This window comes from Trichosurus vulpecula, chromosome 4, assembly GCF_011100635.1.
Source record: "Trichosurus vulpecula isolate mTriVul1 chromosome 4, mTriVul1.pri, whole genome shotgun sequence".
Lineage (NCBI taxonomy): Eukaryota > Metazoa > Chordata > Mammalia > Diprotodontia > Phalangeridae > Trichosurus > Trichosurus vulpecula.
Window position 1 is genome coordinate 46,730,107 of NC_050576.1, and position 16,291 is coordinate 46,746,397.

The following is a 16,291-nucleotide window of genomic DNA, read 5'->3' on the forward strand; positions in this document are numbered from 1 at the left end:
GCACCATGCAATAGACCTTCCCAGCTCCATGCGGGATAGACCTCATCCAGAGACCATCCAGGCTGTCCTGGACTGGAGAGCTACTTCCATCTGCTATTTCGTGAGTTCCACAGCTCTAGAACTTGTTCAGAGCCATTTTTTACAGGTGTTGGGAGGGATTTGGGGGAGAGCTTAAGCAAGTCCCTGCTCTCCAGCCACCATCTTGGCTCCACTCCCAAGATTAAAGCGTTTTGATATCATATATTGTTTTTCTGAGCCACATTGCTTTAGATACCTTTAAACTAATGCTTTGTGACCTAAGAAACTTTCCCATGAAATTGATATTATTGAAATTTTTGTGGATAAATTCCTACAGGAAGAAATGGAATTGGGTCTGCAATACATTGGTAAAAAAAAAATTCACTCCATGGGAAGTATTGTTGAATTTTGGAATAGAAATTCTTGGTTAAATAATAATCCATACTGATTGAAATCTCCCAATTCTTTAAGATCCACCTCAAGTTTGACATCCTGTCACTGATAACTCTACAACAGCATTTTCCATTCTTCATTCAAAGCTCTGGTTGCACTCAATTATATCACTTTATCTTCCTTAACATTGTGTTATATACTGTTCTGTATTTATTTCATCTTGTATGCTTGGGGAAAAAAATAAGATGCAAAGGCATGTATCTACCTTCTTAACGCAGTGCTAGGGAAGTAATGAGCATAAAATCGTCAGGCCTCTGAATTTGAGAGGATTTCAAAGGCCATGTAATTCAATCCATATTCACCTCTTAGTAATTTCTACAACTCCAAATGTGTTCATTTAGCCTTCTCTTTTTTTCTTTCTTAAAATTTATTTTCTATTTTCAGTTAACAAGAATTCTGTCTCTTCTATCTTTCCCACTCATTGGGGAAAAAAAAGAAACAAGTTAACATATATGTTTCATATTTTAATGGCTCTTTTTGGGGTGGCAAAGAACTGGAAACTAAGGGAGTATGCATCAGTTGGGGAATAGATGAGCAAATTATGGTATAGAAATTAAGCAAAATATTATTGTGTAGAAGAAATGATGAAACAGACATTGTCAGAGAAACTTGGAAAGGTTTTTTTGAACTGAGTGAAGTGAGCAGAACCAGGAGAAAAATTTATCCATACATCTTTCTCCTAAAGACATCTGGTGAGAGGAATTCTACCACCTAATGAAACCTCTTATTGTACAGCTTTAACTGATGGGAAGTTTTTTTTTTTCTGACATCTAAACAGGCCTCTCTGAAACTTCTGATGTTTCTTCTTGGTTCCTGGTTCTACCTTCTAGCTTCCTTCTATCACCTGACAACCTTTCAAATACTTGAAGACATTTATCCTGTCCCTCAGCTCCCATTACCCCCCAAGTCATGGTCTTGACTTCTCTTACCATCCTGGTCACCTGACTCTGGAGATTTTCCAACTGATCACTGGCCTTTATGAAATGAAATACACAGAACTAAACCCAGTCCTCTGGCATTTTTATGACCAGGATAGGGTAAAATGTGAGATTGTTACCTACTTTCTTCTGGACTCTCCAGGGTAACGCCACATTAATTTTTCTTGTAAATTCATTCCCATTGAGTTGCTGCTACAGAGCACATCGATACCAACTTCTGTATTAGCTGATGCCTTTTTCTTCTTGTATTTGTGAATGTTATTTATGACTAAATGATTAGTGTTATTTTTCTTACTGATTGGGATGTTTTTGAAACTTGAACCTGTCACCCGGTTTCCTGTCTCTCTCAGCTTTGTGTCATCCTCACCTTTGCTAAAGATGCCATCTGTGCCTTTATCTAAGAAGCTGTTGATAAAAATGCTGAATATCACAGGGCCAAATGCAAAGCCCTGAAGAGCTCAACCGTGGACTCCTTCCATGCCAACATGTCTATTCATGACATCTTTTGGGGTTCAGTCATTTGACCAGTTCTGAATGTGTAACACAGGATTGTCTTGCTCACTTCTCTCTCTTTAACTTTTTCTATAACAACACCATGAGGGACTTAACTGCTTTGCTAAAATCTAGGTAAGCTAAATCTATAGCAGTCCCCTGATCTACCAGCCTAGGAACTCTGCCAAAAAAGAAAATGAGGTTCATCTGTAATGACCTGTTCTTGATGAAGCCATGTTAGTTCTTGGGATTACCATTTCCTATTCTAAATGTTAACTAATTGTCCTTTTACTAACTCAGTGCACTTGTTAAATTGAAATGGGACAATTATTTTTGTTAATGGAAAAGAGCAGCATTTCGAGTGATTGAGATTGGTATTTCAGAAGTTTATACTTGAAGTATATTTTTTCAGTAGCTTGTTGTTCTGATCTATATTGTTATCCACAGACCTTGGAAAGAACAGAATTCCAAAGCATCATTTTGATCTGAAAGTGACTTTGCCATCTGTAAACTATTGAACTGATTTCTGCAGTGGTTTGGAAAGGAGAATTGTATCTTCAACTCCTAGAGCTAATTTTTATGAAGTCAAGGTTGAATGGAGCTATTACTAGGAGGGGTGATCTGATCAACTTCCATGTGTTAGAAAGACTGAGAAATATTATCTAGCAAGATGGAAAATGAACTGTACAGTTAATGTATAGCCTTCATTCTGTTTAGGGGCTATGCTGTATGTAGTTTGTGCCATTGTGACTTGCCACTCCATTGTTACTATTTCAACAATGTGTGGGCTTATGTCCCGCTTGAATATATGATTGGTCCATTGGGCCAGATTATACAAATGTGATGAAGGTTTAACCATCCATTTACCTTTATTAATTAAAGATTTGAGTAGTGTGTATACCATTCAAGTCTGTAGAGAACTTTGGAATTGGTATCATATCTTAAAGATTGGGTGAAGTTTAGTTACATTAATAAGCCTGCCCAAGGCCTCTAGTTCTTCTTAAGTCTTCTTGGTCTCACAAACTAACTTCTGTTCATACTAATCCATTTCCTACATATAGATTTCTTTATAATGTTAAAATGTTTGACAAATTTATTCAGTGTCGATATTCATTCAGTAGTTATTTGAGTACCTACTATAAAGAAGGTGTAATGTTAGGCATGAGAAAGGTGGCAAGGACAGATAAGAGATGGCTTAGAGGATTATATGATCTCATATGATCAATGTTACAAGTGAAGGTATGATGAGAGTCAGAAGGAGACCCCTCTGCATGTCGGGAGGACATCAGAGAAAGCTTCATGGAAGAGCCATCTTTGAGGGTAGAGATGATAAAAAAAGTTATAGGGGACAGAAAGAACACAAAGCTATAGGAAAGTATAGAACATTTTCAAGGAATGAATTAGTTTGAGCTGATTGGTTTTTTAAGAGATAACTCCAATATTGTTGGTGCTTGGTTACATTTAAACCATGTCTTATAAAAAGAAGCCAGTTCCTCAAAGTAAGAGGACAATTTTTCCTTTCTGTATCCTTTGGAGTAAAATCTCAGAAAGACCAGCCTTCAGATTGGCTTGTGTTCCAGGCACTTTGGATGGTATCTTCATCCTGCTCAGCCGCAATGGACAGTCATTATTTTAGTGGACCCTCATGATACCCAATAATTTTGTCATAGATTATGCTTAAGTTACAGTGTCTTCCTTTTCACTTAACATAGAACTACTACCATTAGGATGTAGCTGTAGTAATCATCCCCATTAGTAACCAGAGACATGTGGTGTATATGGTAAACAGTCCTTGAAGTGCATCTTATTCTAGGCTGGGCATGTTCTTATGAAGTAAGGCCTTTCCCAATCCCCACGTCTCTCTTCCTTCACCTGGAATTATTGAAAATAAGTTGTATGGGAGGATTAGAAAGAGGTGGCCCTCAGGAGAGGGCCTACAACATGATAACATTACATTTGGAACTTGTGCTAATACATTCTTCAACATGATTCCTTCTTGCAAAAAAAACCCACAATATGTTAATTTCTACATTATATGCTTCATTTATTCTGTAGCACAGGGAAAGAGAAATGGGGTTGCTTCACTAGGTAAAAAGCATCTGCGTTAGACTTAGGCATCATCTGACAAAAGACCTGTGAAACTTGTGACAAAGCTGAAGATTGGATAATATTTAAAAATTTAATTGTATTTCTTAGCTTGTAAAAAATAACAGCAAATTATCAGGATACGTGCTTGATGCACATACACTAAGGGGACTGGATCTCTTGTTTTTGGTTGTCTTATAGCTATAAAACTAAGAAAATTGTATTTAAGACAGAAGCCCTAAGCTGCCCTAGCTGTGTTTATAGCAGCTTTCTCAGGTGCTTCTTTTTTAAACCCAGGTGTGTGTGTGTGTGTGTGTGTGTGTGTTTAAGTATTGCTAATTAATGATGTCACAGGGATGCATATCTTTGAGCCTACAGTTGAGAGTCCTTCCTACATCATGCAGAACAGAACTGGTCCCATCTCCCAGAGTTATACTTGTCATCTCCTAAGTTTTTTTTCTTTTGCCTTAGCCCTTCTCACCTCACTCAGCTCTCTTCATCCCAAGACTTTGACTGTTGCTCATAAAAGACACTTCGTCTAAACTCTCAGACACAAAGTGATTAAAAATAGTCCTTTGGGTTGGGGTCATCGGGTGAGAGGGTGAGTGTGGAGGCAATGTGGGACAGTGGAAGGACTACAGAGGACTGGAGTTCAGAGCCTACCTCTGATATTTGCTGTCTTTGCTGTCCTGGGCCTTATTCTCCTTCCTGGCCCTCAGGACATGCATCTATAAAATGAAGGGGTTGGACCAGAATGGTGTCTGAGATCCCTACCACCTCTAGTCCTCCATGATCAATCCCATGGTCCTATGAGGGTTTCTATGAACAGTCATTAGACTTTTTGTCAAAGGACTTATGGTGGTTGTGAACACTCTTGGGATCCTAAACTAGTTCTGTCACTTTCAAAGAAAAGGTAGAATTCATATGGCCAGCTTATTGTGTTGCCAGTATTTGTTCTAATTTTTAATCAGTTAACACTATTATAATTTTTTTTATTTTAGCCTCTCCACTCCATGCCTGAAAGTGCACAAATAGTGAAAAAGCAAAAGAACTACAGTAGTGAAAGCAGTTATGAGAGCACTGAGGAGTCTTCTGAATCCGAAGAAACTGAGCGAGAAGAGTTCTCGGGCGCACTGGGCGAAAAGAAAGTCACCTATGATTTTGATACCTGCAAGTGGAAGTTTACTCCACAGCCCAGTAAGTTGATTAGTTTTAGCTTAAGAAAGAGCCAATGAGTTGAAGACTTAAAAAAAAAAACAAAACACAAAACCAACCCCCTCCATCTCCTGCCCCCATCAGAGGGGAGTAGAAAGAACAGTGGTTCTAAATGGAAGGAGAAGTGGGCTCCATGAAGACCTGCGGTGAGTGGCATGACTACGTGGGGTCTGGGCCTCCTTCTTTGTCCGTCCCCTCCAAGGCCTCGTTCTCCTCAGGTGATGAGATTTTTAGGTTCAACAGTCTGGTTCCATTTTGAGTGGACCATTGATGTGGTAAGGCCCCTTGTTTGAAACAGGTGTTTTTGATAAAGTCTGACCCACACTGGTGTCTGGGAGTTGATTTCCTGACTCTACTCACCATACTCACCTAGCTATCCACACATCTTCTCTAACCCTCATAGTGCTGCTGCTTCCATCTGTACCATCATTCCTCTGCCTTCTCCTACATGCCAACATGTACTTTCTTGTCGATTCTAGGTCTGTTGATCTATATGTCCATGACAAATTCTAGTCCTCCCCAGACATGTGAGGTTGTAGGCAGTTTGCCTACAGCCATCTTGCCGTCTTGATTCCTGTGATCTCTCTTGGGTTTTCTCACATATAGAATTTTTTTCTGATCCCTTCTTTCTTATCAAATGTTATCCTCTCTGCTTCAAGATAAAGTGGCTAGCCGCCCATTTGAACACCTGAGAACTGCATGGCCAGTAACAGTTTCGCATAGTGCTTCCCTGAGATAACATGTGCATTGAATCCAAAGAGTTGAGTAACATGAGAGGCACAATGGCAGAAGTAGTATGGGAAATCTCCTGGTCAGAGATCTTTCATTGGCCTTTAGATGAGACCAAGACTATGTCAATAATTTCCTGTTCTCTTTCTCTTTAAAGCTAATCTTATTTATAAGGGTGGATATTGTCTGCCTTCCACTTCAACATTCTTTTTTCCATTCAGTAATTAATTGTGGTTTGGAGAACATTTAATGCTTTGCTTCTTAGAGTGATCCTGGATACTTTGGATATGTCCCTTTATGAGTTGTCTTTTCCAGGAAGTTTGTTTTGTACTGTTTCCTCCTTTATGTCTTGGGAGCCGAGGCTCCACTACCCACAACTAATCAATCTCTCCTCCCTCCCCGTGCTTCAGATAATGCTATCTACTCCACAGTAACGTTGACTGATGGAGAAGGGAGGTGGATGAAGGAAGGCCAGGGCAAAAATTACTGGTTCAGGAACGATCTCAGAAATAATGTAATGTTATCTCAGAAACTGTTCTCAGACCAAGAAGCTTGTAAGCTGTGGCTAGACAAATGGGTATGTTAAAATATAATATGGGTGTTGTTTTTCACATCTTCTCAATCTACTAATATATGTTTTCTCCCTCTGTTAATCATATTTTCTTTTTATGATCCTTGGAAAATAGAGCAAAGGATGTCTCCTTATTTTGTGCTTTGTCTTTACTGTATCTAACCTGAAGAACACAGTTAAGAAGCTTCTTTTCTTTCTCTCAGGAATGAATGCAAATGGCTGATAGAAAACCATCTGATTTATAGGTCAACTGTATGTGCTTAATGGAGCGAGTTGAAGGAATTTAGACCTACTATATATATATCCTCCCCACCCCCATTGGAATATACTCTACACTTATAGTAGAGGGTCATAGAAAAGAACTATTTAAGTAGTTTTTCATCATTTTCCAATTTGCATGTACAAATTCCACTTCTGGTGAGTTGGTTGAACCAAATATTGATATATCGACTTAGCACACATATCTGTGTATCTTCTGAGGGTAGAGCTACTGCCCTTCCCCACCCCCACCTCCTCTTGCACAGGCACATGCCAAAGGTGTGTGCCAAATGACCTTATCTAGAAGATTTTTTTTTCTTTTGGGGGCACATGCACAGTGTAATCAAGAGAATGTAAGCTGTTTGAGGACAGAGATTTTTTTCTCTTTATTTTCCCAGTGCCTAGCAGTGCCTTATAGGTAGTAGACACAATGTTGTATGGGATCGAATTCACCAAGCAACTCGCCCTGACAGAAGAAGCATTGTTAACTGTAGCTGATATCACATTTGAATAGGGAGTCTCAGATGCAGAGAAGCCATTTTTTACGCCTCCCCACCTCTCGTAGTTTTTCTTCCCTGCAGTTGAAATGTTACCATAATGATAGATTATCATGTCCATCGTATCCAGCCATAACTGGAAAGGAATTGATGCTATGATGTTCCCAAGCCACAGTCATCCAGCCTCTGTTTGAAGCCTTCCAGTGATGTGAAATACGCTGCTTTCCGAGGCAGTCCACTCCACTTTTGTACTTGTCCTTAATCTGTGTTACTGAGAATGGAGCACAGCACTACAGATATTCGTGTGGTCATCATAAAATGTCCAGTGGGACTATCTCCTCTCTCTCTTGGAATCTGGACCTCTTAATGAGCAGCTAAGAGCGCATTAGATTTTTGATTATAGCATATTTTGACCCTAGCCTATGGTTGACACGTATCACACTTATCTGCTAAAATCCCCAAATATTTCTCATATAAACTGCTATCCAGCCATGTCTCTCCCATCTTATATGTGTGAAGCTGAGGTTTTTTTTTTACCAAGTATTAGATTTTATGTTTATCCCTGTTGAATTTCCTCATGCGTTTAAGTGCTGTTTCTGACACTGTGACCATGGGAGGAATAATCCCATTTTACAAATGAGGAACCCGAGTCTATGAGCAGTTAAGTGACTTGTTCAGGGTATCACACATCCCTAGTAAATATGTCATGCAGCATTTGTACTCTGGCATCTGATGAGTTGGCTCTTCCTTAGAGCTTTGTGATGTCTGCATGTTTGATAAGTGTTCCTTCTCTGCCATTATGCAGGTCACTAATAAAAGTTTGAACACCGCAGTCCCAGGCAATTCCATTCATCACTCCTTTTCCGAGTTAACACGGCACCTTTGATGACTTCTCTTTGAGTGTTGCCATTCATCTAGTTCCAAAATCCACTAAATGGTATTGGGGTCAAGCTCGCATCTCCATCTTTTACACAAGAATGGCACAAAAGATTTAAATGCTTTGCTAAAATTTCTGTAAATTGCATTTGCTACATTCTCCTGATCTAACAATTTAGTCACAGCACTGCTAAAAAAAGGAAAATCAGACTTTAGGATCTCTGCCTTCTCTCTGTTGTTGGTTATCACCATCCTATTCATCCTAAACAGCAGGCATAGCCATTCTTTAAACATCCTCTTTCTCCCTTCCAGCATAGTGCTAAAAAGTAACAAAAACAAACGTGCACCTTCAGTTATCTTTGGCTTCCTTCATCATCTCAACTTATTTTGAGCTTTAGCAGTCTCTTTTGATGGATCTTGCCTCCAACTTTTATGCATATTTTTTTAAAAACTCTATATTCATTGGCAACTTTCTGTGCGCATGCACATTGATCCCTTTGGGCCATTCGTATTTTTCTTTGTGGCTTTAGCATTCCATTAATGAGATCATTCCATCTCCAGTCCCTCTTAGGATTTATATTACTGAATATAATTGTGATCCATGGGATCCTTAATGATGGTTCATCTGGACTCTTTGAAATTTGCTATCCCAGAATCTAAGATGCACTAGGAATCCAGAAGTCCGTATAATATCAGTGGGGCTGACGGGGAAGTGTGGAATTTTTCTCTTAGAACTGGCAATATACCTAGAATCTAGATGAGTTTAGGGCTTCTCAACCAATTCAGTATGGTGAACCAATTCAGTATGGTGAAGGCTATGGACCCCTTAGAATCAGGGATTCCCCTGCACCTTGTATATAGGGTATATGCATTTTTTTTTAAATTTGTTTAACATATTTAGTTTTCAGCATTGATTTTCACAAGAGTTTGGATTACAAATTTTCTCACCATTTCTACCCTCCCCCCCACTCCAAAATGGTGTATATTCTGGTTGCCCTGTTCCCCAGTCAGCGCTCCCCTCTGTCACCCCACTCCCCTCCCATCCCCTTTTCCCTTCCTTTCTTGTAGGGCAAGATAAATTTTTACGCCCCATTGCCTGTGTATCTTATTCTCTTGTTGCATGCAAAAACATTTTTGTTTGTTTTTGAACATCTGTTTTTAAAACTTTGAGTTCCAAATTCTCTTCCCTCTTCCCTTCCCACCCACCCTCCCTAAGAAGTCAAGCAATTCAACATAGGCCACATGTGTATCATTATGTATAACCCTTCCACAATACTCATGTTGTGAAAGACTAACTATATTTTGCTCCTTCCCAACCCATCCCCCTTTATTGAATTTTCTCCCTTGACCCTGTCCCCTTTCGAAAGTGTTTGTTTTTGATTACCTCCATCCCCATCTGCCCTCCCCTCCATCATCCCCCCCTTTTTTTTATCTTCTTCCCTCTTCTTTCCTGTGGAGTAAGATTCCCAATTGGGTATGTATTGGTATTCTCTCCTTAGGCCAAATCTGATGAGAGCAATATTCACTCATTCCCCCCTCATCCGCCCTCTCCCCTCCTCCCACAGAACTGCTTCCTCTTGCCACCTTTATGGGAGATAATCCATCCCATTCTATCTCTCCTTATCTCCCTCTCTCAACATGTTCCTCTCTCATCCCTTAATTTGATTTTATTTCTTTTAGATATCTTCCCTTCATCTTCAACTCACCCTGTCTGCTCTCTCTCTCTCTCTCTGTCTCTCTCTGTCTCTCTCTCTCTCTCTCCATATATATATATATATATATATATATATATATACATATATATATATATATATATGTATATGTATATACATACACACATAGATACATACATACATACACATTCACCCATATATATACATAAACATATATGTATGCTTATTCCCTTAAGCTACCCTAATACTGAGGTCTCATGAATCATACACATCATCTTTTCATGTAGGAATGTCAACAAAACAGTTCACCTTTAGTAAGTCCCTTGCAATTTCTTTTTCTTGTTCTTTTTCTTGATTACCTGTTCATGCTTCTCTTGATTCTTGTGTTTGAAAGTCAAATTTTCTATTCAGTTCTGGTCTTTTCACTGAGAAAGCTTGAAAGTCCTCTATTTTATTGAAAGTCCATATTTTGCCTTGGAGCATGATACTCAGTTTTGCTGGGCAGGTGATTCTAGGTTTTAATCCTAGCTCCATTGACCTCCGGAATATCGTATTCCAAGCCCTTCGATCTCTTAAAGTAGAGGCTGCCAGGTCTTGGGTTATTCTGATTGGGTTTCCACAATACTCAAATTGTTTCTTTCTGGCTGCTTGCAGTATTTTCTCCTTGATCTGGGAGCTCTGGAATTTGGCGACAATATTCCTGGGAGATTTCTTTTTGCGATCTATTTGAGGAGGCGATCGATGGATTCTTTCAATTTCTATTTTGCCCTGTGGCTCTAGAATATCAGGGCAGTTCTCCTTGATAATTTCTTGAAAGATGATATCTAGGCTCTTTTTTTGATCATGGCTTTCAGGTAGTCCAATAATTTTTAAATGATCTCTCCTGGATCTATTTTCCAGGTCAGTGGTTTTTCCAATGAGATATTTCACATTGTCTTCCATTTTTTCATTCCTTTGGTTCTGTTTTATAATATCTTGATTTCTCATAAAATCACTAGGTTCCACTTGCTCCAATCTAATTTTTAAAGTAGTATTTTCTTCAGTGGTCTTTTGGACCTCCTTTTCCATTTGGCTAATTCTGCCTTTCAAGGCATTCTTCTCCTCATTGGCTTTTTGGAGCTCTTTTGCCATTTGAGTTAGTCTGTTTTTTAAGGTGTTGTTTTCTTCAGTGTGTTTTTCAGTATTTTTTTGGGTCTCCTTTAGCAAGTCATTGACTTGTTTTTCATGGTTTTCTCGCATCCTTCTCATTTCTCTTCCCAATTTTTCCTCTACTTCTCTAACTTGCTTTTCCAAATCCTTTTTGAGCTCTTCCATGGCCTGGGACCAGTTCATGTTTTTCTTGGAGGCTGTTGGTGTAGGCTCTTGCACTTTATTGACTTCTTTAGGCTGTATGTTTTGGTCTTCTTTGTCAGCAAAGAAAGAATGCAAAGTCTGAGACTGAATCTGGGTGCGTTTTCGCTGCCTGGCCATATTCCCAACCACTAACTTGACCTTTGAGTTTTTCAGTGGGGTATGACTGCTTGTAGACTACAGAGTTCTATGTTCCACGTTTGGGGGGATGTGCCAGCTCTGCCACACCAGCACTGCTCCTTCCCCAACCCCCAACCCGGACTGGGCTTAGATCTTCAGCAGGCTGAGCACTCCTGCTCTGATCCGCCACTTAATTCCTCCCACCAGGTGAGCCTGGAGCCGGAAGCAACAACAGCTGTAGCTGCCCCCGGGGCTGGAAGCCGAACTGCGAACTCCTTCTACTCCCACAGCTTTTCCCACTAACCTTCTCCGCAGTCTTTGGTGTTTGTGGGTTAAGGAGTCTGGTAACTGACGCAGCTCACTGATTCAGGGTGCTAGGGCCCCCTCTGCCCAGCTTCTGGTCTGGATGGTCCACGCCGTTCAGGCTGGGTTCTGCTCCACTCCGTTCCCAGCTCCCAGCTCCCAGCTCCGTGTGGGATAGACCTCACCCAGAGACCATCCAGGCTGTCCTGGGCTGGAGCCCTGCTTCCCTCTGCTGTTTTGTGGGTTGTGCTGTTCTAGAATTGGTTCAGAGCCATTTTTTATAGGTTTTTGGAGGGACTCGGTACGGAGCTCACACTAGTTCCTGCTTACCAGCTGCCATCTTGGCTCTGCCCCTATATGCATTTTTTTTTATCCCACAAAATCTTTAAAAGGTAAATCAGATATGTGATGTGCCCAAAGGACACCATTTAAAAGGGAACCACTTTAAAGATCTCTCTCTCTCTCTCTACACACACACACACACACACACACACACACACACACACACACGAGTATATATACATAATACATTCCTTTTTCTAAAGATTTATTAATTTTTGTAGCTAATGAAGGAAATTCCATCTGCTTTCATATGCATTCATTTCAGTTCAATAGATTTTCCTTGAGTACCTCATGCATTAGGTAATGTACTAGTCAAAACAAGAGGTACACAGATGATTAGGTGTTGCAGTGGAGAGAATGTTGGAATTGGAATTAGGCACGTGAGTTCAAACTGGCCTCGAATACATAATCATTGTGATGCTTTGGGCAAGTCATTTAGCTGCTATCTGCCTTAGTTTCCTCAGCTGAAAAAATTGAGGATAATAACAGCAGGTAGTTTTCAGGAAAATGCTTTGTGAACTTTAAAGTGCCACATTAACTAGTGTTAACTATTTAATTTAGTAGTGAAACTAGAGATTCCATTTTGATATGGGTTCAACTCGGTGATCCTGAAGCAATCCCTTCCAGTTCTCCAGTTCTGTGGTTCTTTGAAAGTTTTCATTCCTTCATGGTTTGTGGCATTTTATTTGTTCACAACTTTCTCAAGTGAACCTTTCCTTTTAGAATAAGACTCCATTTCACACAATTAAGTGCATGGCCTACCATCATATTTGCTGTTAATGTGCACTGTCTTACTGGCTCTTCAGTTGCTGCTAGTTTCCTGCCTTATATTTTGTCTCTGAGAGAAACTGTCCCTGGATCTTTCCATTGGTGATGCAAAGATCTAATGCAGGTCCTTCTCCACAGGTACCATCAGACGCTCCGTCAGCTGTCCTCGCTCCATCTCGGCGAACCCCTCCATGATTGACCACCGCCCTTTTTCTGCCAGACAGATGATCTCAATCTCACGCCCAGCTTCTGGGGTCAGGTCTCAGTCTCTGAACCGTTCTTCCTCTTCCTTGAGGAGTTTACCCCAACCTACTGGCATGGATCACCATGAGACTCCAGGGGTGAGTAACTGTTGTATCCTTTTTCATATCGTAAGAAATAGAATTCTCTAATCTGACTTTGTGCAGTAGAAAGGACTGAACTGAAGACAGTGCTGATCCTGAGATGCTCCAGTCATACAGTTGAGCCGCCATATAACATAAGCAGTGACAGCTCAGAATTGGGCCTGTTGCTGCTCAATCTTGGACTTCACCCAACGTAGTCACTGGAAGAAAGGAAAGAACCTTCTAAGGTAGTCTTGAGTGATAGAGCCTGAAGCCAACATTGTAGCCAGGCCCTTGGGTTGGGTTTTTAAATTGCTGCTTGTACAGTAGTCTTATTGTATTGAAAAGTACCCAAGTTTAATGTTTTGGTTTTTTCGTTTCTCTTATCTCCTATAAGGCTGGGAAAATATTTACTGCCTTTCTTCCATGCAGACATTACAAGATGGTATTAATTGTTTAAGTCTCAAAAGATTTATCATCTGTTTCTAAGCTCCCTTAGAGAGAGAATACTACCTATAAGCGGAGTGTTGTTTATGTTGTAACCTTTGTATGTCAAAAACAACCTTTATTTCCATCCACCACTCATTCTCAGAGATCATTGTTAAAGTTTCACAGAATTTATTTTGCCCACAGGCGTACATTTCCTTCGAGTTTTCCCAAACACCCTGCTGTAAGCGTGGTATACTTTGCCACCCTGGGATTATTCTCTTCTAGAAGTGGGATATGGTGGTTTGGGGTTTTTTACATTAAAGGCCTTGTTACTGAAGGAAGAGCCAAGATATAGCAGTGATTAAATTTGGCCGAGTTATCAATGAATAATTATTTTTCTAACCAAGAAGAAATAGCAGAAGCTCATGTACAGAATGAAGTTGATGAGGCAAAAATGTTTTAACAGGTTTTTCCCCCCTTGTGGTGACTGAGTTCAGGAAGGTTCTACTTCTTTGGTGTGTAAAAGGCACTCTGGCATCACCACCCTTTTAATGTGAGGCTTGCCTTGCCTACAGAGAGTCCATCACTGGACAGTGTGTATGCTCTTTGGTGATGTCTACAAGTTATTACTGCTAACTTCCATTTTCCCCCCACCAGAATAAATGATTGCTTTCCCTTTTTTATTTAGTTGCTGCAGTTTTTAAAAGTAAATCATTTTTACCCAGAAACATCTTTCCCATCATAGCAAAATAAAACTTCCAAATCTCTGTTCTTCTTTGAATTTAAGACTGATCCTTTGCAGCACCTGAGAACGAAAGAACAAGAGGAAGAATTTACAAGGCAGACCTTGTTTATTCTCCGAGACATGAAGATCAGGTTTCCGGGGAAAACAGATGAAGAATCAGAACGGATCATTGAGGACGTAAGTGTGTGACGTAGCAGAAGTGTCCTTAGCCTCAGGCCCTTTAGTGCTATTCTCAGGGTTACTAACGCCTGCCCAGCGGTGGGCTGCTAGGTGACAGACATAGCGTACAGAAATAGCTGCTACACTGTGGGCTGTAGGGCTGTGTTCCAGAAACTTCAAGGGTAAGAAACACTAACTAATGCTTTTATCTTCTAATTGATTGCAAAGAATTGTTAACTTTCCAGTAAAATTTTCTCCTGTGATATATTTATGAAAGAAGATACAAATTAGAATTTGATGAAATAATCTCATAAACACAAAGCCACAAAGACTTCTCAATCAGCCAATCAACAGGCATTTTATTAAGCAAGTTCTTTGTGCCAAGTACTCTTCTAGCTGCTGGGGATAGAAAGACAAAAGGGGAAAATAACCCTGCTCTCAAGGAGCATCCATTTTTAACAGCACATGTATACAGGAGGGTGTACGGCACACAGGGAAAATTAAGAGAAGGCAGAGTTTTTAGTGGGGGGAACCTCAGCAGCTGGTAGGGTCAAAGAAGGGGGTCTTTGAACTGAGTCTCAAAAGGTACAGAGGCTGCTAACACATGGAGGTGATAAGAGATGATGTGGGACAGACAGGACGAGCAGCAGGAAGACCTGATGGCTGTGCTTTAAAACACCTGGGATGTGGGGGGGGTGGGGAAGTGGGGTGGGCAGTGCTACAAAGCCTGTGAAGTGGGTGGCGATCAGGTTATAAAGGCTTTAAAAACCAAACAGGAGTTGATATTATACCCGCAAAGGGAATGAAATTGTCATGTCTGTGTTTGAGGGAAATCACTTTCTTTTGAGAGTTGGAAGGAACATCCCCTTAGCCTTCATTAGTCCAGTCTTTCATTTTGTATATGAAGAAACCAAGGCTCAGAGAGGTTAATTGCTGATTTGTCCAAAGTCTCAGGAAAGTAAGAGGCAGTGCTGGAATTTAAACTCATGATCTCTGGCTCTAAAACTTCTTTCATTAAACCTTACTGGGTGCATATTTTGAAGAGAGAAAAAAAAAAGTTTTTTTTTTTTTCAAATAGACACCAAAAAGCCAGGTAAAAAGGAAATATTAAACATACTGAAAGAAGAGAAAGTCAGAACTTTTATTGCAGGAGCAAGGGGAGAAGTTGGGACTGATATAGAGGATAGTAGTGGTCAAGAGAGAAAAACCCCTTATAAGTAATTAATATAGTAAATGTTGACTAAGAATGGAAAGTTTTCCTTCTGTAAATACCTCCATTGATTTCTGCAGTCCCTTCTAGCTGGACAATTCTGTTGTTTCCAGTGCTCCTTCCTTTGGTGATTGCATTTGTCTTTTGGGGAAAGTTGTTAAGATTCTTGGAACTCATTGGATGAAGGTATTACGTGGATCCAAGGTGTTCTAAGTCTTACTCTGAATTCCAAGCATTTTCTTGACATTTAATGTTGTAAAATGAAACATCTTTAAAGCTGGCCTAATGAAATTGAAGAGTGAGTTTGAAGAATTTAATTTCTTTTTAAATCAAGTATATGTGGTTAGAAATGGAATTAGAGAAATGGCACTATTCTTTCACTAATCCCAAGTGCCCACTTTGGCAAATACTGATCTCTTTAAAGCCAGTAGAATCTTCCGGGATTTCTCTAGCTGTAAATCAAGAAACACAGTGATCTTAGAAGAATAAAACTATAAGTAATCCAAAGAGTAATGGTCAGTCAGTTAGTGAGTAAGCATTTAGTAAGTGCCCACTCTGTGCCTGGCACTGGCCTAAGTACTGGGGGCGTGAAGGCAAAAGAGAGAGAGAGAGAGCTCATAGCCTAATGGGGCAGAAAGCATGAAAACAACCCTGCACAAACCAGATCAAGATAGTGTGGACTGCGGATAATCAATGGAGGGACAGCAGCAGGATTAAGGGAGATGAGGAAAAGCTCA

The 16,291-nt window shown here is 40.1% G+C and overlaps 1 protein-coding gene across 2 annotated transcripts in view; it reads left to right on the top strand.

Annotated features, from left to right (window-relative positions):
* The window catches only part of TTLL7 (tubulin tyrosine ligase like 7), a 212,292-nt gene that overhangs the window by 156,436 nt on the left and 39,565 nt on the right, over window positions 1-16,291 (top strand). For both annotated transcript variants that reach the window (XM_036758272.1, XM_036758273.1), the window contains exons 15-17: window positions 4,988-5,183; window positions 12,827-13,029; window positions 14,228-14,362. In XM_036758272.1, coding sequence (XP_036614167.1) covers window positions 4,988-5,183; window positions 12,827-13,029; window positions 14,228-14,362 — 534 coding nt within the window. The remainder of the gene's footprint in view (window positions 1-4,987; window positions 5,184-12,826; window positions 13,030-14,227; window positions 14,363-16,291) is intronic.